At 46.9% G+C, this 25,433-nt stretch overlaps 1 protein-coding gene across 1 annotated transcript in view; it reads right to left on the reverse strand.

Moving 5' to 3' along the window:
• Window positions 1-24,708, reverse strand: part of CHRDL2 (chordin like 2) — a 73,914-nt gene extending 49,206 nt beyond the window's left edge. Inside the window, exon 1 of the mRNA XM_030556798.1 lies at window positions 24,497-24,708. Within this exon, the coding sequence (XP_030412658.1) occupies window positions 24,497-24,578 (82 nt within the window). The 5' untranslated portion in view covers window positions 24,579-24,708. The remainder of the gene's footprint in view (window positions 1-24,496) is intronic.
• Between the last annotated feature and the right edge of the window lie 725 nt (window positions 24,709-25,433).

A 25,433-nucleotide genomic window follows, 5' to 3' on the forward strand; every position in this document is an offset into this window, starting at 1 on the left:
TTATGTTTCAGCTGTGTCTTGTCTCTTTAGACTGGCACTGACTGTAAGATCATACAGTGGTGAGCACAGTGGGGGGCCCTGATCTTAGCTGGGGCATCTCGCTGCTGCTGTGACACAAATAATAATAGTAGTAGTAACGCGCAAGGATAAATGGTGTTAGTGCTCCAGGATACCACAAGCGGTGATGGTTAATTTACCATCCCCAGACATTTTCAGGGAAGAATTTTTCCCTCATCAGTGTCTTTTTAGAAAGGGGCTATATTCCAACCCCCTCGCTCCTGCGGATTTCCTTGGGACTGTTAAGGTTTAACATCAGCAATGGGTATCACGTTAGAGTAGCTGCAGTGTCTCAAACTACCCTGCAAATTGGGACACTCACAAGTAAAGGCCTCTTTTGAAGAAGTGGGTCAGGTTTTCTAAACAGCTGTGGTCATGTCCCAGTCAGCTGGCCTGTATAGAAGTATCAAGATGGGTGAAACTGAATGGGATAAAGCAAAGGATGGAAAGGACATGGAAGGGAAAACAGAAAGGACCTAAACTAGGAGTAACTCCACTGAAGTCAAGGGAGCTAGATTAGTATAAATGGGATCAGAATCAGGCCCAAAATGTACACATGTAAATTACTGTACTCCAAGAGTTGGATATGCTACAATCATAGAACCATAGACATGTAGGGCTGCAATGGACCTCGAGAGGTCATCTAGTCCATCCCTTCACAATCAGTCAGGACCCAGTATACACAGACCATCCCTGGCAGCTGTTTGTCCAACCTGTTCTTAAAAACCTCCAGTGAAGGGGATTCCACAACCTTCCGGGGAAGCCTGTTCCAGATCTTAATTATCCGCATCATTAGAAAGTTTTTCCCAATATCTAACCTAAATCTCCCGTGATGCAGATTAAGCCACTTCTTGTGCTACCTTCAGTGCACCCGGAGAACAATCGATCACCATCCTTTTTATAACAGCCCTTAACAGATTTGAAGACTGTTATCAAGTGCCCCTCTCAGTCTCGTTTCTCAAGATTAAACATGCCCAGTTTTTTCAATCTTTCTTCATAGATCAGGTTTTCTAAACCTTTTTATTATTTGTATTTGTAGTGGAGTGGTCACCTGCTCCTGCCCTGAAGGGCTTGAAATCAGCCCTGGAGAGGGCTGAGACGGCGAGAGGGCTGCTGCTAGAAAAGCAGCAAGCCTCGGCTGATTGGAGAAACAGCCACAGCTGTGGCCACGCCCCAATCAGGCCACAGCTGGCCTGTATAAAAAGGCTGGGAGCCAGGAGCTCAAAAGGGTGCTCCTGAGTCAAAGAGCTAATTCCCTGAGACGACCAGCAGAAGGCGCCTCAGGGGTGAGTCCCACACGTTTACAGTGTTGCTCTCCCCTGGACTCTCTCCAGTTTATCCATATCTTTCCTAAGGCCTGGTGCCTAAAACGGGACACAGTACTCCAGATGAGGCCTCCACAGTGCCTAGTAAAGTGGGACAATTACCTCCTGTGTCTTATATAAGTAACTCTTCTGCTAGGTGGAGCCGGCTGCAACCAGGGCTGGGATCAGTATCTAGGGGTTCCTTTTCAACAATACAACACAGAATCGACTCGAGTCCCCACCCAGTAACCTGGGGGAATTACCACCATCCCATGGCGCCTCTGAGAGGCAAAACTTCCCCACTTGCAAACACAGAGTCTGAGTGTAGAAAAAAAACATTTAATGAAAGGAGGGATGCTACCTGACATGGGGCAGTTCTATGTTTTTTGCTGCCTCAAGCACAGCAGTCAGGCTGCCTGCGGTGGCACGCCTGCAGGCGGTCCACTGGTCATGCAGATTCAGTGGCATTTCTGCGGGTGATCTGCCTGTCCCCCGCCTTCAGAGTACCCACCGCCGAATTCCCGCCGAAGCCGGGGGAAGACCTCCCGTAGGCATGCCACCGAAGGCTTGCTGCGCTGGTGCCTGGAGCCACCCCTGCACCTGACGTTAATTAGGGAAAATGCCACAAGCAGGATTCATAATCATGGAACTATGAGCAGGACACCCACCCCAGCGTGCATGGGGCAGAGCCTTCCGCCTTGTGTTCTTGAGTTCTATAACCAAAAGTTGCTTTTCTGTTCCCCATTCTGCTCCCTCATCATACCCCACTCACCGTGGTTGTCCTTGGTCAATGAGGACCCAGGGTTCAGAGGTCCATTTCTGTGAGTTCACCTCCCACCTGGGGAAGAAGGCACCTTGCTTGCTCTGCCATCTTAGCTCTTGCTCTGTCTGGCCATCCCATCAGCTGCAGTTCCTCTCTACTAGCTGCCCCACCAACCACTTGTTCCACTCCTACTGGCTGCTTGTTTGCTGTTCCTGCCAGCTGATTGTAATTTACCTTCTGCTGCCACTTGCCTCCCTGCTGTGACCTCTGCAGGTCAGTCTCTTAGTAGTTATCAGCTCCTAGTGATTTTTAGCTTTTAGTAGGCTGGGCAAAAATGCTGTCCTACCACAAGTGATTTCAGCTCTTATTTGAGCACTTATAATATAGGCTCCTAATGGAGTATATTTAGCTCTATCTTTGAACAGTGGAGAAAGAAGGAACTGGTTAAACCAGACATAAGGAAAGTCTGCACCTTGTGGTTAAGACCCATGTCCCCACCCTTCTTACTTTCATAGGCCTCTGGCATTTGAGCCCCTGGCTTAATAAGATACTTTCAGCTGAGGGTGACCCCCTCATTTGGGACAGGTTAAGCACAGTTCTGCTTCCCTTTATTCATACAATAAAGACAACAACATTGAAAACAGCATCTCACTACCCCAGCATACAGCACTAAAGTGATTTGTAACCCAACACCAACCAAATTCAATCACTTTGAGCAACACAGATCTATCTGCTGGATACCTAGGCGGAGTAGGTGTGTTCATGTAAATACAGTTTGCTCCTGAAGTCTGTCCCGCTCCCAGCTAGCTGTCAGGGGAGAGCTCATTCAGACCCTGCTTACACATACAACACTAATGTCTTTCAGTAAACTAGAGTTAAGGATGGTCTTGGGACTAGGCATTGGAGTAGGAGGGAGGTGGGCCCACATGCAATTCCCAGCTCTGCCAAAGACTTCCTGAGTGACCTTGGCTGAGTCACATATAAGCATCAGTTCCCTGTCTGCAGGGCCAGTAATCCTGTCTTACCTACTTAGATTGTAAAATGATTCTCATGTACAGGGGGGAATCATCAGCAGTTCTCTCATACCAGGTTTGCAGCCTGTCTGCAATGCTATACAGTGGCTTAGAATCTCATCTTCTCTTTTTCCTCCCAGTGTTTCTTCTTAGATTTCAGTGCAGAAAACAGAGCACAGGAACACCACACTTTTGCGCCAGTGTCTGAAATGCCCACTTTCATACACCCTGAAATAATAATATTCACAGCAGGGCTGGCCAAAAATGCGTTGACAGAAAATTGGGGGTTTGACAAAACAATTTTTTGGGGTGGAAAGTGTCTGTTTTCTTGGAAACTTTTCCATTTAAAAAAAATGAAAACAAAAAATGCTCCAATTTTTGGCCAAACATTTTTCAGTTTGGGCGATTTCCGGCTTTAAAAGTTCAGCCAAAACCCCCTGAAAAATCAAACATTTTTTGACAGAGAAATGCTGACAAACAAAAATATTTTTAGGTTTTTGACCAAAAGTTGAAATTGTCCTCAGGAGAAAAGCCATTGTCCAATCAGCATTAAAATCACAGGTCTATATATTGCAGAAGCCTAAAAGCTAGGGCCCATATCCTGCTTCCGTTGAAGTCTATGGCAAAACTCTTATTGACTTGAATGGAATTTTCCCCAAAGACAGACATACTGAATGACTGAAAATTGACTGTTGCATATGGCCAGGAGAAAATGTGATTCAATCTCTGTTACTATAGTATAGTAAAAGATACTACACGTGTGTGCATGCGTTGTTTGATATGATCACTTAATCCAAGCCAGACTGATCTCAGTTACACCTGTGTAAATCTAGAGTTTCTCCATGAGAACCAGTGCAAGTGCTCAGGATTCACATTGGTGTAACTGAGATCAGAATCTGGCTAGAAGCATGCCCACTTCAATGCATGTTATTAGCACTGTATGTTATTAGCTGTTTAAAAGTGCTTAAGCCACCCTACATATTTCAGGTGATTAAAAAGGTTATGTCATCAGGAGGATTTAAGGTGGCTCAGGTGATGGTGTTGCCATAAGGCAGCTGAAATCCTTATGCCATTTTAAGGATTTGCAATGCTTTAAAATCTTACCCCAGTCTGGGACTGTTCCATGGTTCCAGGAGGTACTGACTGATGTCTTCACTTTCAAAGGCGCAGTGCTCAACCCTCACTGACCATTAGGGAGATCAGGGTGCCTTTGAAAATTTGCACTTTCAGCACTTGGGGTGAAATCCTAGCCCACTGAAGTCAATGGCATTGACTTCATCAGGATCTCACCCTTAGGCTGCAGCAGGGACCTTTGGAGGATACAAATGACCCTGCTCTGGTCCCAAAGCCCAGAAGCCAGCCTCCCTTTTTGTGAATAGAGGTGAGCTTCCTGGCTGCTGCTTCTCCTAAAATGTCCTAGCACCTGTTCTGCCATGAGGTGCCCTGTCATCTGCTGGAAGCTCCTCTGCTCCACAGCGCATGACACACACGTTGATATAACACCCCAACTGGCCCTATATCCTCCCTGTGGAACAAACACCAGTGCTGCGCTCTGGAGAGCTGAGCCAGGGTAGCTGCCTTGTACATGGAGGGATGTGTCACATCTTGTAGGCACATTCCCCTACCAGCAGAAAGCAAGATGAGCTCAAATCTTGCCACTTTCAGCTTAAAGTGTATAACAGTTTCTCTGCTTGGGCATCCCCCTCAAGACAGTATCTGGAGAAAGGTACCTGCCTGGAAGCTGCTGCAGTAACAGATGAGATGGAAGATCAAAAAAAATGGGTTTGTTTAATCTGGAAGAGAGAGGACTAAAAGGAGACATGATAACAGTTTTCAAGTACATAAAAGGTTGTTACAAGGAGAAGGGAGAAGAATTGTTCTCCTTAACCTCTGAGGGTAGGACAAGAAGCAAGGGGCTTAAATTGCAGCAAGGGCGGTTTAGGTTGGACATTAGGAAAAACTTCCTAACTGTCAGGATGGCTCAGCACTGGAATAAATTGCCCAGGGAGGTTGTGGAATCTCCATCATTGGAGATTTTTAAAAACAGGTTAGACAAACACCTGTCAGGGATTGTGTAGATCAGTGGTTCTCAGCCAGGGGTACGCAGCCCTCTGGGGGTATGCAGAGATCTTCCAGGAGACACACCAACTCACCTAGGTATTTGCCTAGTTCTACAACAGGCTACATAAAAAGCACCAGCAAAGTCAGTACAAACTAAAATTTCATACAGCCAATGACTTGTTTATACTGCTCTATATACTATACTCTGAAGTGTAAGTACTATATTTATATTCCAATTGATTTATTTTATAATTATATGGTAAAAATGAGAAATAAGCATTTTTTCAGTAATAGTGCACTGTGACATTTTTGTATTTTTATGTCTGATTTTGTAGGTTTTAAGTAATATGAAACCTGGGGGTACGCACGACAAATCAGAATCCTGAAAGTGGTACAGTAGCCTGGAAAGGTTGAGAGACACTGGGGTACATCAGCGGTTCCCAAACTTTTCCTGTCGCCCCCTGCACACCAGTAATGGAATCTGTCTGTGCCCCTGCCCCCCACTCCTGCTCAGCGTGGGAGCTCGAGCTGAAGGCTGAGCTTGGGGCAGAACTGGGGATGGGGAAGGAGCTGGGGCAAGAGGCAGAGCTGACCTGGGGGTGGAGAGGGAAGGGGGGCAGAGCTGGGCTGGGAGCGGAGCAGGAGCTGGAGCGGGACTGGGTCGTGCTCCCTCCCTGCCCCCTGTGGGGGCTGCTCGGGTCCCACTATGCACCCCCCAAATGTTCCTCCATGGCCCCTGTGGGGCATGCCCCAGAGTTTGGGGACCACTGGTCTAAATAATACTTAGTCCTGTCATGAGTGCAGGGCGCTGGAGTAGATGACCTCTCAAGGTCCCTTTCAGTCCTATGATTCTATGAGTCTATGAATTGCACTTTGGCAGTGGAAGGCCAGGTAATGTGGTGGAGATGCTGCTGGTCAGGTACTTGGAAAGACTTGGTTTTAGTCCCAGGTCTGCCCATGACTTTGGCCAACTCACTTTACCTCCACTTCTCTTCTCACCCTTTGTCTGGCGCTCTATTTGGAGTGTAAACTCTTCAGGCCAGGACTGTCTCTCATCATGTGTTTGGCAACTGCATCACAATGGGGCCTCCCGACACTGCTGTGACACGTAATAACGACCAGTTAGTAATGCGGTGGAAGTCCCTTCTGAATGAATCCTGCCGTTCTAGGTATAGCATTTGGCATTTAGGTACCTTACTGCAGTGATGGGTAAAAGTGGATGATCTCTATCCGTTGCACCGTACCTTAAAAATAGAGGCAGACACTGAGCCACAGTTGCCCTCGATTCCTTGAACTGAACAGGGCCATGGAGATACCTGGTATATACAGCACTATAATTACACAGAACCAAACAGAGACAGAAGTGGAGTTTTAAAATGGAGCTACAAGCACAGGAAAACCCTCTTTCACCTCACTGAATTGCAACTCTATTTCCATCTGAATGCGTCTCCGCAGGAGCCATAGTGGATTTTAGAGCTTCCTGAGGATTAAACCCACCTCTGTGTTAAGACCAGCTTTTGTTAGTCCCTTAAGTGACTGCACAAAAAATAGGCTTTACATTCCATATTTAATGTGATACAATGGCCGCATTGTCAATTACAGCAGAAAATTCCATTACAAACAGAATGGCATTCAGGGCTGATGCAGACGTTTGCACTGCATTCTGGGTGGATCCTTGGGGGTCTCCATTCTCTCCAAGTCTGTGGTCGTTCAGTTTCCAAAACCACTCACATAACTCACGCCAAACCAGACAAACCAACAAACTCATCTTTCCAACCCCGATGGTTCGGAACGACGAGGTCTTAGCGCAAATGACCAACGGCGCAAGGACTGTGTTTATCTATGCAACTGCAGGAAACTAGTAAAAAAAAAAATTTTCAAAAGGGTGAATAATAACTTCATTTTCCCTGCTTGCAACATCTTAATGAATTATGCTGAAGATGAAGAAATATAGTTACCTTAATATGACATAGCTTTGCTAAGCTAGCAGGCTTCCTATGCCAGTTGGCTGGATGGTTTAAATGTTTAATCACTCGTCTTTCACAAGTGGAACCCTGGTTTGAATCCAGCCCTAGAAAGCAAGCCTGATTAATGTCTGCAAAGGTCCTGCCATTAAAATTATAAAGAACTGGTAGTCTCAGGCACCCATCGACACTTGTCCGCATCTCAGCAGCACTCCAATGCATAGTTGGCAGCAAGTGCCTGGATGTTTGGTTAAAGGTGATCCAGAGATGTAATGAAGGAGGAGGCTTAGAAGTTTCAAGGTTCAGATCATTTTTTCCCATGCCAGTATAATAATTTCATTTTCATAGGTCAAATGTTGGACATCTTCCTAATTTGCTCTGAGCGAAAAGCCATTTGTGGCTGTAAATTGCCACTTGGGCTCCAGTCTCCTTATTTATTGCCGTCTTCAGCAATAACACGTTCACAAAGGTCATGTTGTTTTACAAAAAGAGGATTTTCATGGCGAAGACTTTCAAATATTAAGTACCAAATGAAAAACCGTAACCTGGTTTCCCATTCCAATGGCTTTCACTGGTTTTCCTTACGCGGCCCACATGCCCCCCTCTGAAGGAGGAGAAAACAGGACGGCCTTCACCCTTAAATCAGCACAAGTGAGAGCGCCACCATGCGCCTCCCTCTGATGGTCTGTGGAGCTGGGGCAGCAGAGGGTTGGAGGTGTCATGTCAGGGTCTGGAGCTGGAGAGCAATGGTTGGATGGGCAAACTCCCTTTTGCAGATGAGGATATCTTCCCTCTAAGCTCACAGCCTAGCTGGGAGAGAGGGTAGAATGGTATGGTCCTGGAAGCCAAAGCCAATAGGACTGTGCAGCAGGGGGAACAAGAATAATACGTAGCAATTATCCTCCATAGATCTCAAAGCACTTTGCAAAGGAGCATTGTTGGTCCCATTTTACAGATGGGGAAACTGAGACTCAGAAGAATTAAGTGACTTGTCCAAGCTCACACACTGAGCTCTCATGATTCCCAGTCTCCCTAATCCCAAGACCTCACAGTGAAGTGAGGGTCAGAGGCCCACTCAGTGGTACCCCAGGGTCCATATTGTTCTGTGCGGATTTCTCTGCAGATTCACTGGCGTAACTGGCACAAAATCCTCCCTTCTCACCAGCAAGGAGAACCTGTGTCTTTATGTGATACCTGCTACCTTACTGCATTTGGGGTGCTTGTTTTATGCAGGAGGGTAGCATGTGGCCCAAGGGATGCTAATTCCCAGTGGGGCTCATGTTTAAACAAGGTCTTGCTCTAGCATCCTCCTGCAAGGAAGTCCCAAAGCCAAATCTGAGATGTGCCCAGATCGGTGTCCATTTGCGGACACCAGAGGGTGGGATTATGATAGCAGGGCAGGAGCCAGCAGAAAGAGAGCTTGAGTTAGGAGGATGACAATTCTTCGTGAAAAACAAATAGTTTGGACCAGATTCTCATCCCCGTACTCGTGTTGAGTAGCACCATGGATAGCCACAGAGCAGCCACCTTATGTGAGGGAGCATTTTACTCCCTCTTTGTGCCAGTGTAAACAACTCCACAAGGTTTAAAGCAATGGCCGTCCGAGCCCCTTCGTCTTCGCAGACAGTGATAACAGTAACACCGACTCGCCTCCTTTCATTTTCATCAATTTCACTGGGTGTCGTTCAGTGGAGTTACTCCAGATTTACACCAGTGTAAGAGACAGCAGAATCAGGCCCTTAGCATTTACAGATCACCTTAAAAGCATCAGGTCCCTTCCCTGCCGCTGCTTCCATTGGCTCCAATGGACATGCGTTGCATAGCCTAGCAACACTCAGCCAGTGATTCCCCACCAAGCCCCTCAGTCCATCAGAGATGAGATTTGTTAATCTTACAGAATCATAGGACTGGAAGGTACCTCAAGAGGTCATTGAGTCCAGTCCCCTGCACTCATGGCAGGACTAAGTATTGTAGATGTCAACTCCATGGGTGCTCCGGGGATGGAGCACCCATGGGAAAAAATTGGTGGATGCTTAGCAGCCACCGGCAACTTCCCACCCACCCCCCTGCGCCAGCTCACCTCCGCCTCCGTTCTGCCTCCACCTCCTCCCCTGGGCGCACCTCCTGCCCGCTTTTTCCCCCGGCTCCCTCCCAGCGCTTGTGCCGTGAAACAGCTGATTTGCATGGCAAGTGCTGGGAGGAAGGGGAGAGATGGGGGAACGCAGCGCACTCAGGGAAGAAGCAGAGCTGGGAGGGGGATTTGGGGAAGGGGTCCAATAGGGGCAGGGAGGGGGTGGAGTTGGAGCGGGGACTTTGGGGAAGGGGTTGGAATGGGGGCAGGGCAGAAGCGGGGAAAGGGTGGAGATGGGGTAGGGCTGGGGGGGGCATGAGCCCTCACTGGCGCCAGGGAAAGTTGGCACTGATGCTAAGTATTATCTAGTCCAGCAGTTCTCAAATTGTGGGTTGGGACCCCAAAGTAGATTAAAATGGGGTCACCAGGACTGAGCTGGACTTGCTGGGGCCCGGGGCCCAGGGCCAAAGCCGAAGCCCGAGCCCCATCACCTGAGGCTGAAGCCTGAGAGTTTCAGGCCTGCATGTTGGGACTCAGGTTACAGGCCCCCCTGCCTGGAGCTGAAGCCCTTGGGCTTCAGCTTTTTCCCCCCTCACCCAGACCAGTGGGGCTCAGGCAGGTTCAGGCTTCGGTCCCCCCTCTTGGGGTCGTGTAGTAATATTTATTGTCAGAAGGGGGTCGCGGTGCAGAGATGTTTGAGAACCCCTGATCTAGACCATCCCTGACAGGTGTTTGTCTAACCTGTTCTTAAAAATCTCCAAGAATCTCCAGTCTTCCACTCACGTTACAAGCCCTGGGCATTTTGGGCATGGAGGAGAGTTTGTTCACTGTTGAATCCTGAGGGGAGGCAGTGGCAGCTATTTATTTACTATGGATGGAATGGCCTGCTATCAGTGCCATGGGGCAATGATTCCAGGTGGTTCGCTTTACCTATTGTCTGGATGCCCAGTAGAGGGTGTGCCCCTGTTAGCTAGAATACATTCTTCAGTCCATGTTGAAAGGATAATGTAATAAATAAGCAATGTCACAGCCCTGCAAGGTAGATAAGTACTGGCAGCCCCACCTTACAGCTGAGGAGACCAAAGGCAGGAGAAAGCCAATGCACCTGTGGAAGCTAATACAAAAAGTGGCTGTGTCTGCTCCAGGTAGCACACTCAAGGAGCTGAAAAGCTTCAGGAAGAGTTGTAGTATTCAGGTGATCTCCCAGAGCCCCGCACGTGGCTTCCTTGTGGCAGATGATAGAAATGTAACAAAAGAATTAAGGTGTCACTCGCACCTGTTCCCCGCCATAGAGGTCTAGACTCAATGACCCAGGAGGCCACTTCCAGTCCTATGTCCTTCAATTGTTTTCTTAATCAGGTCATGTGTTTTTTTGAGAGTGGTCCTTTGGGGCCATGTAAAGGCCTGTACCATTCCTGCATGCCCCTTTGTGTCCCAGTGGAGTGTGCCCCACCTTGATTTACGCTGATTGGGCAGCAGTGGGTTTGCTTTAACAGTCTGTGGCAAGGAGAAGCCACCACACACTAACAAAACCTCACGTCCCCTTTTAATGAGGGTTCAGGACAGGAGAAATCACAATACACAGTTCATGAGGACCTCACCTCAGGGCCCTGGTTCAGAGCTGCCACACTTAACGTCCACCCAACAAAGTCTCTGAGTTAATCAGACTGGTTTCCAGGAGCCTGACAGAGAACCCACCACCCACCGCTACTCCCCTCTTTCTCCCTCAGCTGCCTCTTTAAATAGCCCAGCCCTAGGGCGGGATGGGGCCTCCGTTCCACGCCGGGCTGTCATGGTGGTAAGCTCCAGCCTGTCCCTAAAGGAGCAGTGCGCTCCTTCACCAGCCCATTGGTGATCCCAGTGAAGTCAAGGGCAGTTTTGTCATTGATTTCTCTGGGAGCAGGTTAGAGCTCCTTGTGCTGGGAACAGCACACAGAAGTTGGCCCTTTTTAATCATCCTGTGGTAGCTTGTGAGATGAGTATCTGACTCCAGCAAAGACCTTTGGCTCTCTCAAGATGGAATTCCATCTGCTTCAAGACAGAGCAAGTTCTTCATCAAAACACAACAGTCACTGACTGCCTCCTGAATGGCAAGCCTGGGGTGGGCATTGCTTTCTGATTCTGACCAATGCTGGATGGAAAGTCTCTCAGACCTTGAGAACTGCCACCAATGTGATCCCATGTATCCCCATGTTTTAAACATCCTAGGTAAAAACAGGCCATCCCATATCTCAGTCATGCTTGTCCTCGTGCCCTTCAATGAATAATAATTAACCATAGGGGAAAAACAAAGACAACATAATCACTGCTATTTCAGACCCAGGCTTCATGGAGAGATCTCTGATTAGAAACCAATTCTGGAGTTCTACCAGAGGCTTTCTGTGTGACCTCAAGTGAACCACAGCCTCAGTATCCCATTTCTAAATTAGGGGAGTTGCAAATCCTAATTCTTTAGCGTTGGTAAAGTGGTTTTGATCTTCAGCTAGAAGGCATAGAGAACTGCGCAGTAAACAATGGCCTCCCTCTAGACCCAGGTAAAGCTGTCAGGAAAGTACCTCTACATGTTCAGTGCTGACTAGCCCCTGCAAGGAACGTAACAATAGCCTATGAGGTCTGAAACTGAAATATCAAAAGAGGGGCAGCTCTCTCTGCTGTTTGCCACGTCCACGATGGATAGCTACAGCAAGCAGAAACCAGCGCAGGCATTGAAAAAGATCCCGTAGTATGTGAATGTTCAAATCAACATGTCGGTCAATACTTGCTATTCTAGCCATTGAGGGTGCGTCTACGCAGAGAGCGGCAGCGAGTTGCAGAGCTTGGGTCACCAAACTTAGTCTCAAGCTACAGTGCTAAAAAGAGCTGTGTAGACATTTTGGCTGGGTCTGGAGATCAGGCTCTAAAGCCCTTCCCTCTCCCTAGGCTTCAGAGCCTAAACATATATAGCTGGTTTTAGCACCATAGAGCAAATCTGTCCAGCCAGGCTCTGAGACTTGCTCGTTGAGTGGGTGCTTCTGTCGGCATAGCTAACGTCATTCAGGGAGCTGGTGTTACAACACCCGTTGGACTATTGCTGTTGACATACATTGTATCTACACGCGGGGGGCTCTGTCTCTAGAGTTATACCCATAAAGCCGGATCGGCACAGCCCATGTAGCATAATCATGGCCTCCACTGGGGAAGACGGCCTAATTCAGTAAGGGGTGTTCTCAGTGACAAACCATTCAAATGCGGGTGTGGAAAAGAGCCTTCCGTTAGCTTAACCTGTTTGTCAGTCACAGACATGATGCTCATATTTCTTATAAGGAAAGAATCTGATTTGCTTTTCTCCTCTCTGTCTAGTGCATATCTGGATTCTATGTGCCGCTTTCTTAGGCTGTGAGAGGTCATACATTCATCAAGTCTACAGCTAATGCAAATTGGCATGATTCCTTGACTTCACCAGAGCTGAAGATCTGGCCCTCAGTATTGCCTCAATCTCTTGCTCTAAGCTGAACCTACAAAGCCTTCATTTCATCTCCTAAATCATCATCTGCAGGTGAATGTAAACCTAGCTGTCGCCTGTGAAATATGAGCAGATCCCAAAGAGCTCGATGTCACTGACCGAGCCATGGTGGGCAGGCCTAGTGGTGGAAGTGAGAGTTCGGCCTACCAGTCAGTGTTCAGGAAACAAGTCAAGGGTGAGTACTGGAGCAACAGGAGCCAAATGCCAGAGCTCAGGGTTACACCAGTCGTAAGGCAGAGGTGAAGGCAGGGATTACTACTGCCGTGACAGAAGCCAAATGCCAGAACCAGAGGGTCAAGTAGAGTCAGAAGCCAGAAGCAGAGACAGGGATCAAAGCTAGCAGTCTGAGGCTGGAGGGCAGCAGGGGCTGGAGGGACTGGAACAAGGGCAAGTGTCATAAACAGATAGCTAAGGGTTAATGTCTCTTTCACCTGAAACACCTGACCAGAGAACCAATCAGGAAACCGGATTTTTTCAACTTTGGGTGGAGGGAATTGTGTGTCTGAGTCTTTTGTCTGCCTGCCTGCTTCCTCTGAGCTTTGGAGAAGTAGTTCTATTTTCTAGTCTTCTGTTTCTAAGTGTAAGGACAAAGAGATCAGATAGTAAGTTCTATGGTTTCTTTTCTTTGGTATTTGCATGAATATAAGTGCTGGAGTGCTTTGATTTGTATTCTTTTTGAATAAGGCTGTTTATTCAATATTCTTTTAAGCAATTGACCCTGTGTTGTATCATCTTAATACAGAGAGAACATTTGTATTTTTTCTTTCTTTTTTATATAAAGCTTTCTTTTAAGACCTGTTGGAGTTTTTCTTTACTTCAGGGAAATTGAGTCTGTACTCACCAGGGAATTGGTGGGAGGAAGAAATCAAGGGGAGAGCTGTGTGTTGGATTGCTAGCCTGATTTTGCATTTCCTCTGGGTGAAGAGGAAAGTGCTTTTGTTCCCGGATTGGGAACGGAGAGGGGGAATCTCTCTGTGTAGTTTCACAGAGCTTGTGTCTGTGTATCTCTCCAGGAGCACCTGGAGGGTGGAAGGGAATCAGGATTATTTCCCTTTGTTGTGAGACTCAAGGGATTTGGGTTTTGGGGTCCCCAGGGAAGGTTTTTCAGGGGGACCAGAGTGCCCCAAAACACTCTAATTTTTTGGGTGGTGGCAGCAAGTACCAGGTCCAAGCTGGTAACTAAGCTTGGAGGTTTTCATGCTAACCCCCATATTTTGGACGCTAAGGTCCAGATCTGGGAATAAGGTTATAACAGCAAGTACAGCTAAGGGCATGGTATACATCAAGCAGCCACTGATCTGGTGTAGGGGCCATGCTTATAACCAGCCAATTCCAAGGCAGTGCAGCTAGCAGGGAAGTTAGTGGGAGCAGGCCAGCGGCTGGTCTTGGCTGGTCTGATCCCTGACACTCTGGGTTACAGAAGTCATGATCACAGCTCTCAGCAGTTTATCCCTACCAAATCGTTGGAGGTTTGTGTACCATTACCGCTGACTTGAGATGGACATATGGGAGAAACTGACCCATATCTCAGCTTCAGTAAAACTTTTGATACAATGTTACATGACCGTCTCATAAACAAACTAGGAAATATAGCGCAGATCAGGGGTAGGCAACCTATGGCACTGATTTTCAGTGGCACTCACAATGCCCAGGTCCTGGCCACTGTTCTGGGGGGGGCTCTGCATTTTAATTTAATTTTAAACAAAGTTTCTTAAACACTTGGAAAACCTTATTTACTTTACATACAATAGTTTAGTTATATATTATAGACTTATAGAAAGAGATCTTCTAAAAATGTTAACATGTATGACTAGCACTTTAAATTAGAGTGAATAAATGAAGACTCAGCACACCACGTTTGAAAGGTTGCCGACCCCTGGCGTAGATGAACCTATTATAAGATGAATGCATAACTGGTTGAAAAAGCTTTCCCACAGAGTAATTATCAACAGTTCACAGTCAAGCTGGAAGGGCATATTGAGTGGGGTTCTGCGGGGATTGCTCCTGGATCCAGTTCTACTCAGTAGCTTCATAAATGATTTAGATAATGGCATAGAGAGCACACTCATAAAGTTTGCAGATGATACCAAGATAGGAAGGGTTGCAAGCATTTTAAAGGATAGAGTTATAATTCAAAATGATCTGGACAAATGGTCTGAAATTAACAGGATGAAATTCAGTAAAGACAACTGCAAAGTACTACACTTAGGAAGGAATAATCAATTGTACAAATACAAAATGGGAAACGACTGCCTAGGAAGGAGTACTGCAGAGAAGGATCTGGGGGTCACAGTGGATCACAAACTAAATATGAGTCAACAATGTAATACTGTTGCAAAAAAAAAGTGAACAACATTCTGGGATGTATTAGCAGGAGTGTTGTAAACAAAGCAGAAGAAGCACGAGAAAAGACTGAATAATTGGGTTTGTTTAGGCTGGAGAAGAGAAGAACAAGGTGGTACATGATAACAGTCTTCAAGTAGGTAAAAAAGAGGAAGATAAACTGTTCTCCTTAACCTCTGAGGATAGGACAAGAAGCAATGGACTTAAATTGTGGCAAGGGAGACTTAGTTTAGACAATAGAAAAAACTTCCTAACTGTCCGGGTGGTTAAGCATCGGAACAAATTGCCTAGAGACGGGTTGTGGAATCTCTATCACTGGAGGTTTTTAAGAACAGGTCAGACAAACACCTGTCAGGAAGGGTCTAGATAATACTTAGTTCTGCCTCAGTGAAGGGGACTGAACTGGATGATCTATCCAGGTCCCTTTCAGTCCTACATTTCTGCGAGTCAGACCCTAAACGTTTTGTAGTGTCAAGCTCCAGCTAATGCTGGGGCAGCAATCCAACAATCCTGCATAATGGACCAGCTCTTCAGCTGTTGTAAATGGCACAGCTCCCTTGATTTCAACGGATCTTCATCAGTTTACATCAGCTCAGGCTATGGCCCAAAGCACGTACAATGCAGTGCATCCATTTCCAGTGCTGCTCCTGTATCCAGCGAGTTATGGACTGGGCCAGCCAAATGAAAGAGACTGTCTAAGAATGTGCATTTATTGGTCAGCTTTTCTGTCACTGTAGCAAGTGCTGAGTTGACAGTGGCATGGTTGGACTGAAAGTTCTTAGACACAGCCAGGCGGTTAGGGGTGAGGCCCTGTTGGGCAGGTTCCCAAGCCCACATGCCAGGTTATTAACAAAAAAAGTGTGTGTAGCTGTTATTGAAACATAATGTTATGGCTAAAAAGAGTCGACCTACTCAGGGTGAGCTGTGTTTTCATTTTACTTCTGTCTGGGCATATTAAATGATCAAGAATAAAATTTACTGAAGGTCCACGTCACCCACACATACACGCACAACTCCTTGACTCCAAACACTAGCAAGGGGACACGTGAAATTCTGATTACACTCCCAGCCCCTCCTATATCAGCCTGCGGAAAAGCCTCGTGCTCACTAGCAGATAAGTGGGCCTGAGTCTCCTCTCACTCCGGGGTTGCATTGGTGTGACTCTGTGGGGTTACCCCAGTGTTAGGGAGGGGATAACTGGGCTCATTAAATCCATCATCCACACAAAGGGCGTCAAACACACAGACTTTCTTCTTGCTCTTCCAAAGGGATTAGACCTATCAGAACACAAGGGACCTCCTGACTTGGGAGGGGAGCCCTTCTTAGCCAACAGGCCTATAAACTCTACAGGGAGACCAGCTCTTCCATTCATGTGGCTGAAAATATTTCACTGGGCAGCTGTTCCTCCCATGCCCAAAACATCCCAGGGGATTAATCCACCTCCACCCCCAATTTCTCAAACAGAATGTAGTAATAATCTCTTATATTTCTCTTGGCCCTGTTCATCCTGAAGTGCTTTACAAGCTACTGTAGCTACAAGGTTTGCTTTCCCCACCACATGCAGCCACTTCTGGGGAGAATCACAGCAGCCTTTAAACAGTGGGCAGCTACACCGCCCTAATGTGTAGGTGAGGGACTGAAGAAAAATACTGTATCCAGTGGAAAAGAGATGAGGAATTCTAGGTAAGCAGGCTATTAGAATTCAGCTGGGGTTCATACTCTTGTGAAAAGTGCCATGGAATCTCTAAGGACCATAAAATTAATGTTTCAAAATCTGAAATCAATGAAGTGAGTTCAGTGGCGATACACTGGGGTAAATCCAGAGTAACGTTGAACCAGATCCTGCTCCCCTTGAAATCAATGGACACATTTCAACTGACTGCACTGGATCGGGCCTTATATTCATGTATATTTCAATAGTCACAAAGAATCCATCCTCCTCTGGGCCTTTTCAGGCTTTTGTGTCAATCTTTGTTAAGCCCATAGATTGTAGGTTCAGGCCACACCCTTCTGCACTTTTCGGAGCAGGGTACAAATGAGCAGGAGTTTAGTTGCCATAGGTTTTCATCAGTGTCATGCCCTCACCAGCTAACTTTGTTCTGAGTGTATGTTAATCAGCATCCGTGTTTCAAGCACAGTTGTGAATAAAAAGTAAAAAACCACGTCTGGTACAGAAAGTCCAGGAGCTGATCTGACAGCCCTGTGTTTACAGAGGGCTTCAAAGGAAAAGTATAGAAAAAGCTGTGAAGGGGACTCGTTAAAATAGGCTGGGTTCTTGACCTGTTGCATCTTAGCTACTCTTGTATCAGCGCTGACTTCTACGCATGCATTAAGTCCTGGTGCTAAACATCACCATCAAGCTTCTAGGGGGTTGTAGCTACTGCACATGCATGGAAACAATTTCCCTTTGCACTTGTACACAGCACATCTCATTGGAGCATCTCAAAGCACGTTAATGAGGCCTCATGACCTGCTCCCCACCAGACATGAATGCGTTAGCGTAAAGTGAAATCTTCTTAACTGGAGCACTCCTGTGGACAGCTCCATTAAAGGGCCATTCCCAGCTGATGGCCTAACCCTGTACCCACCAGTCACGGAGAGTTTTGTTGTTGACTTTCATGGAAGCTGGAGCAGGCCTTATGGAAAGAGGTCTTTAAAAAAAAAAAAAAACATGTCAAGATGACTTCCAGGCTCATTGGTAAAATAATAGTTCCTGGATTCTCCAGTGACACTGATGTGAAACAGGCCCTGTTTCACTCTACATTAGCAAAGTGCATGTGACCACAGTCACATTCTTGTTGAGTTCATGGCCTCAGTGATATCCCAGGGCGGTGGGTTCCACAGATTAATTGTGCATTGTGTCAAACAGTACATCCTTTTATCAGATTTCAGTGTGCTGACTTTTAATTTCACAGGGTGCCTCCTTGTTTTTGTGGATTGAAGAAGGATAAATCAGTGTTCCTCATTGACCTCCTCTAGAACAGACATCAGGAGTGGCAGAAACACCCTAAAACAGGGGATGCATAGGCACCCAAATCATGGCCCCGCCCCCCTGTGCCACACCAAGGCCCCACCCCACACCATCTTTTCCCCCGAGCACCTGCCCTCCCGCTGCCCATTCCCCCGAGACCCTGCCCTCACATGGCCCATTCTCCCCAAATCCCCATCTTCACACTGCCCCTTCACCCAAGACCCCGCCCCCAGACTACCTCTTCCTCCCAAGACTCCCTACCCCTGTCATTCACCCTTACAGCAGGTAAAAAGTGATGGGGCCATGGCCCCCAGCTCCCCCTGTTCTGGTGCCCCTGCCAAACATTTTTTTTTAAACAGTAGCATTTAGAAGCCCCAGTGGAGTTCCAGGCTGTGCTGTGCTAGGCGTGCTGTATAAGCACACAGCAACAGACAGTCCCTGTCCCGTAGCCCTTACAATGTAGCTAGACTAGACAAAGGGAAACAAAGGGGAAGTAACTTACTTGAGGTCAACCTACAGGTCTGTGACAGAGCAGACCACACAACCCAGGCCTGCTAACTCCCAGTCTAACACCTTATCATTGGACCACTCTGCCTCTCCTATTTCATACACCTCTTTCGCATCAGCTTTTATTTATCTCCTTGCTATTCTGAATGGCCCTAAACATTATTACCTCTCCTCGTGGGGGAATCCATGTCTTTTGTTGCTTTTCACTGGACCATGTCAAAGTTTGCTACATGTTCCATGAAAGACTTCTGCCAGTACAGATTAACATTCTTGTGCCAGGCAATAGCTAACTACAGTGGTGTGGGCAATACTTCGATGACAATGCACGTGGAGATGTGATCTTGTCAGTTCTGATAGTTTGGCCTAGATCTGTACTGACTGGAAGATGACTAAAGAAACCCAGAGCACTGCAGAAAGCATTGCTAGAGCTTCATTAGTTGGCACGCTCCTCCTGGAGTCAACACTGAAGCAATACCCTGGCAGGCTGTTAGGGGGCGCTGTGTTTCTGGGGAGGTGTCACCCCTCAAAGGAGGATTGAAATTGTGATCATGACTGTCATAACCAGATAGCTAAGGGTTAACGTCTCTTTCACCTGGAAAGAAGTACTCTGAACCACCTGACCAGAGGACCAATCAGGAAACAAGACTTTTTCAAATCTGGGTGGAGGGTTTGTTGTGAGTGTGTCCTTTGTTCTTTGTCTTCTGCCTGAATCTCTCTCAGCTAGAGAAGGATTTTTCTATTTCCTGCTTTCTAATCTTCTGTTTCCAAGTTGTAAGTACAAAAATGGTTTGTTGTTTTGTATTTACATGTCTGTAGTTGCTGGAGTGCTTTGATTGTATTCTTTTTGAATAAGGCTGTTTATTCAATATTCTTTTAAGCAATTGACCCTGTATTTGTTACCTTAATACAGAGAGACCATTTGTATGTATTTTTCTTTCTTTTTATATAAAGCTTTCTTTTTAAGACCTGTTGAAGTTTTTCTTTAGTGGGGAGCTTCAGGGAATTGGGTCTGCAGCTCACCAGGGAATTGGTGGGAGGAAGAAATCAGGGGGAAATCTGTGTGTGTTAGATTTACTAGCCTGACTTTGCATTCCCTCTGGGTGAAGAGGAAAGTGCTTTTGTTTCCAGGACTGGAATTACAGCGGGTGGACTCCCTCTGCTTAGATTCATGGAGGTTGCTTCTGTGTATCTCTCCAGGAGCACCTGGAGGGGGGAAGGGAAAAGATTTATTTCCCTTGGTTGTGAGACTCAAGGGTTGGGTCTTGGGGTCCCCAGGGAAGGGTTTCGGGGGGACCAGAGTGCCCCAAAACACTCTAATTTTTTGGGTGGTGGCAGCAGTACCACGTCCAAGCTGGTAACTAAGCTTGGAGGTTTTCATGCTAACGCCCATATTTTGGATGCTAAGGTCCAAATCTGGGACCAGGTTATATGACAATGACCACACAGGATCGTTATAAATCTCATGGCACATTCTGTAACAATATGGATACAAATCCAGGTGGCCTGTGCTAACTTCAGTGCAGGTAACTGCATTCTGCTCAGCTGCTGGTCCTCACTTCTAATGAATAAGCTACTCCGCACTTCTTGCCTTAAACGGCTGTGCACTGTCTGCAATGTATCGATAAATAGTTACCAGGCTTGAACCCCATTTCAATAATCTGAGTGCTCACCATCCGGAATGCCTTCCGTCAACCTAGCAGTGTCTAGAAGGAGGCTTTGATTGGCTTAATTACGTCTCTTGGGATTTTTCACACCCTGAGCCACATACGTAGGTCAACCTACATTTGAGGTGTAGACCAGGCTAAGGGCGCGTCTGCACTTTGAGTTGGAGATGTAAATTCCAGCTGGAGAAGCTAGTTCTGACTGATTTATAACCTCAGAGACAGGCAACCCCAAGTATGTACCCATCTGAAATGCTAGCTACATCCGCAGAGCAGCCAGCCCCTCCCACCTCTGCAGTGACACGCTCTAGTGCAACAGGGAATTGCACCCACGTTGCCTAAGTCCCAGGCCAGCACCCTAACGCCTGGCCCATCCCTCCTCTTCTATACACATCCCCAGGCTATTTGTGCAAGCTCTGAGGAATCTCATTTCCCACCACAAACCTCCATTCCAGTCCATCGAATATTGCCCTGTTTGGAGAAATAGCCAAATCCCAGCGCGAGGAGCCGCTCCCTCTGATCGAGCACAGGCATTGAAAACGAGTCTCTGCATGACCAGTTTCGACCAGGCTCTTTGTAGATTCGCTAGCTAATAATCGTATGTATTTGACTGATTTTGTTATTGTCGGTTTTGTGCTAGTGTGGCGTTTACATTGTATAAGAAGGCGCAATGCATTGGGCTGGGCTCCTAAATCATCCCACTAACAGCCAGATCCGCCACCCTTACACTGAGTAATGCCTAACTTTTCATGTCATCTCATTGTTCTCGATCATCCCAGCTAGCTCCATGCACTGATCCTCCTTCCTTCACGTGGATTCAATCAAGCTAAGGTGCTTACATGGCCCCCAACACTGCCCGTCTCAGTCTTCAGAGTATTTATCCTCCCAGCATCCCTGTGAGGCAGGGCAGCGCTGTTCTCCCCATTGTACAGATGAGGAACTGAGGGGCTAAGTGACACAGTCTGTGGCAGGTCAGGGACGTGATGCCTGGTCACCTGGATCCCAAACTAGTGCCTAATCCCTCTCCCCAGAAGAGGGGCTCAGGGCCTCCAACGCACTGTACCCACACTCTGAGAACTCACTGTGCTGCCTGCGATCCTTACTGGGGAGGAGGTGGACTCAGGGTGCACCAGGGACCAGGGGGCGGTCCAGGGGCAGGATCTGCAGAGGATCTAGGCTCTGAAGTTAATAAACTACCAGGTTTGCTCTGGATCCCACTGCAGATACGTGAGAGCTACTGCAGCCAGTGGGATAATTACCGGTAGCAAAGCTCCAGTAGTGCCGCATTGGTGGAGGGGAGGGGGCAGAGCTGCTGCAGTGCTATGAGGCTTCATGCAGATCCCAGGGGCAGCTTTTCCGCAGGGGAGCAAACTCTACCACCCCATGAGAGGATGATTCAGGGAAATCTCAGCTAGGAAATTCCTGTGTAGGCTTCCTCCCAAGAAATCCCCTCCTACAGCTTTTCACCTGGGAGGGAACAATCTAAGCTGCTGATTTCCCTGGGAGTAAGGATGGCAGAATCTGGACCTACGTGAGTGAACCCACAGCACACATATTCACCGTAAGGACTGGTACATGCAGCGTGTCTATACACTCAGACTAAAATCTACCAGCCTGTGCTGCCATTGAATCATTTTTGAAGGCAGCCCTTGGCTAGAACAACATCTAACCCTTTGGAACTTGTTTGCTGCCTGACAGCTGAAAGCAGACAAGTTAACAGGTGCAGGAGCTGGAGCAGCAGCTGTCTAGCTGCATGTAAGAGAGACCTCTTCTGGCCGAAGAGAGGAGAGTTATGTCTACTGTCAGCCCTGCATTCTTTTAGCTCACCAGCTAAAGGCTCCTACTTCTTGTAAGATCCCCAGCTAGCATCGCCCCTCCATCACTGCTACCTGGGAGAGCCCTCAGCTGAGCTAGCACTGATCTCAGAGATGTAGCTTTGAATTGCCATGGGCCTTGCAAAATCAGCTGTAAAGCATGTGTGAAATGGCTCCGCTGATTTGAGCAACATCTACTCACATACCTCAGATCAAGATTAAACCCTAACACTTTTATATGCTGGGGAATAGGAAGAAGAAGAAGCAGATGAATCCATAAGCTTTGGGCACAAAACTCCGTATCTTAGTTTCAATATGCTAAACTGCATTACCAGTAGTTTACCAGTTTCCATATTGTATGTTGGGATGTTATTGCATCTGCTGAGTAAAAACCAGTGAATGAAATAAACATGCCCTACCAATAATAGCCTGTCTCACTGAAACTCAGAGGTAAAGCAAGGAGCTGCTGGGGCTGGAGTATAGGGCTTTCCCAGGTCAGCGGACCAGATGCCAAAGAAGGAACTCCTCCTGCATCATGGCCAGCAGAGAGATGCCCATGTTTATGTCCCACTGCAAAACAACCTCCCTGATGAGTTTATGAAGGCACAAAACAGGCTTGCTGTGTAATGTGAGCAGAGAGGAAAGGTGAAGATGGCAGACTAGAAAAAGTCAGGCTGAGATATACACTTCTAGTCGGAACTATTGCTCCGAAAAAAAATCTCCTTGGGGGAGTGGGTGGGAATAGGAAGTTCTGCAAGGTAAGTAACAGAATCTTATATGTGCCTGGTACCAAACTCATTCTTAGCATAATGGCTGATTTCTGCGCTGTTGCCCCACGGAGGAATTTGGCCCATTGTTTCTAAAGGATATTCGCCAGACAGTGGAAAACTGCAGCTCCTACCTGCCACTGAGAAGTATGAGCAAGGTAGAGATTGCCAGACTGGACCAGTTCCAAGTTCTAGCTAGACCAGATCCTGCCTCTGACAAGGGCCGGCACCTGATGCGTCGGAGGAAGGTGCAAGAAACCCCATAGTGGGCAGATGTGGGAGAACATGCCTCCCATGAAAATCTCATCCTAATCCTTAATAGGTAGGGAATGTCTTGAAGCATGGGGCTTCAAACCCTTCTCAAGCTTTTTGGTTAGTATCAACTATCACAATACTAGGAATTGGTTGTTAGTGATATTTTTGCCTTCTGATTAGCTCTGTCAGAAAGTGGAAAGATTCTCAGTTACCTGGGCTTGCCTTGGAAAACTTCTTTACAGCCGTGTATGTGCCATGAGAGGAAGACCCAGGCATGGTGGGTTCTGAAAACAAGAACCTCTAGAAAAGGAGCATCAGTAGCTCGCTGCACTTAATGAAAGCCTGCACTGTACTCACTTTGGATGGGAGGGAGAGAGAAGAAATTATAAACAAAAGCTTTACGGGTAACAGCTCCCTTAGAAGCTAGGCAGAAGAGAAAGCATCCACACTAGTTTTCAATGCAAACACTTCTATCCATTTATTAACAAACCTTTGCACTTTGTTAGCACTTCTGTTATTATCACTGATGCCTGCATGCGAGGTACTTCATGGACAAGTATGAAGCCAATACCCTAAAGACAGGATCTCTAAGCATTTTAGTGACTGTAATGACTTATACCTCAAACACCACAGCGTTATTGGCCCCATTTTACATATGGGGAAACAGAAAGGTTAAGAGACTTGCCCAAGGCCACACACAGCAAGCCTGTGGCAGTGCTGGGAATAAAGGTCAGGTCTCCTGCATGCTAGTAATGCAATCTAATCAGAAGAGCATCTTTTTTTCTCCGTATCTGTAAGGACAAACTTCCCAGCTTCAATCCATTGGAACACTGTGATCGGAGTTCCTTTCTACAGGTCTGCTGTGGCATTGCTCGTTTCTCTTTGGAACATCACTGGTGCAAAAGCCGATTGCTCAAAAGTCATAACTCCCCACACCTGAGAGTCTCTTCTGGGGCAAGAGGTTCATTGAGATGTTACTGACACTGCATTCTGTCACCTGAGTACGGGTGCCTGGTTAATACAATCCGGAGCATCAATCAGTAGCTCGCGCTCTCTAAGCAAAGCTGTCTCTAGCCACTGAGCTGTTCACAACCTCATGACTCAGGTTCTGATTTCAGCTACACCAGCAGAAAGCAGCAAGAGAGCCAGTGAAGAGAATTTACACAGGTGGGACCCAGATTAGACTCTGACCCTATGTTTTCATACCTGGTACCCGCTGCTGTCAGCATAAGGGAGACCACATGCTAGTAATACATGCATCTCTGCACTTATTCCTGCCAAATGCAGCCTTTCCTAATTATCACTAATTATCCATGATGCTCATTCCTTCCAGACACAGAATCTCTCCCCAGTCCTGCTCCCCATCATTCAATTCCTTCCCTCCCATACGTCTCATCCTTAATCATTCCTTTATATCTTATTTTTTAATCGCTCTTTACTTACGAGCTCTGGCTTCAATCTCAGAGGCAATAAAAAGCAGAAAAAATCCCAGGAAAAAGGAAAGCTCTCTGATTTCAGGAATCATTCTTCCTTTCAAGGGGAGGAGGGGGGAAAAAAAACCAAAAGCCCACACACTTTCTTTGCAGAGAGTTTAAAAAGGACTCAATATCCACAAAGCTACTTAAGAGCAGCAGCAAGCAGCCACAGAGTCAGCATATGAGACACACGCACGACACAGCTAATTCCTTCTTTACACAGAGCTCCCGCCAGCAGTTTGTTTTAGTCTCATCAAAGGCGCCTCCTTTTGGGGAAAGTAAGGAACTTTGTTAGTTATTATTTGAAAAAAAAAATCAGCACTTTTTATTTTTTTCCCCACCTTTTTTTTTTTTTTTTTTTTTAAGTTTTGTGAAATTCCTCTGCTTCTTGGCTGCACTAGGGGAGGGGCTTCAGTGAGGAGGATTTGGAAAGAGTGGAAACATATTAACCCCTCCCTTTCTGCAGCCTTCCCAGGAATATCCTCTCCCCCTAACCCCGTCATGGTACATAACATTCCTAGGATTTTTTCCCCCACTATGCAGTTTTCTCCCTTCCCCCCAAATATCTTATCCCTTCTGAAGAAAAAAAAAACCATACTAAAGTTCACATCAAAGGCTGTATTGTCAGTTTCACATCTGCTGTGTCCCCAGTCGAGGAAATGTATCCTGCTCTCAGGGTATGTCTTCACTGCAGTTTACCCAAGTCCAGGCAGCCAGGTGAGCCAACCCTGGGTGTGAATGTCCATCCTGCTAAGCCAAGCTCAAGTCATACCCATGTAGCTGCGTCCATGCCGGTGCTGGGTTAACCTGGGTGCTAGGTGCTAGGATTTCTGGGGCGTAGCCCACAGTTCTTAGTGCTGCTGTGAGCTGTGCCGCTCTAGGAATCGTTCCACAGTGCATTGTGG

The sequence above is a fragment of the Gopherus evgoodei genome, chromosome 1 (assembly GCF_007399415.2).
Source record: "Gopherus evgoodei ecotype Sinaloan lineage chromosome 1, rGopEvg1_v1.p, whole genome shotgun sequence".
Lineage (NCBI taxonomy): Eukaryota > Metazoa > Chordata > Testudines > Testudinidae > Gopherus > Gopherus evgoodei.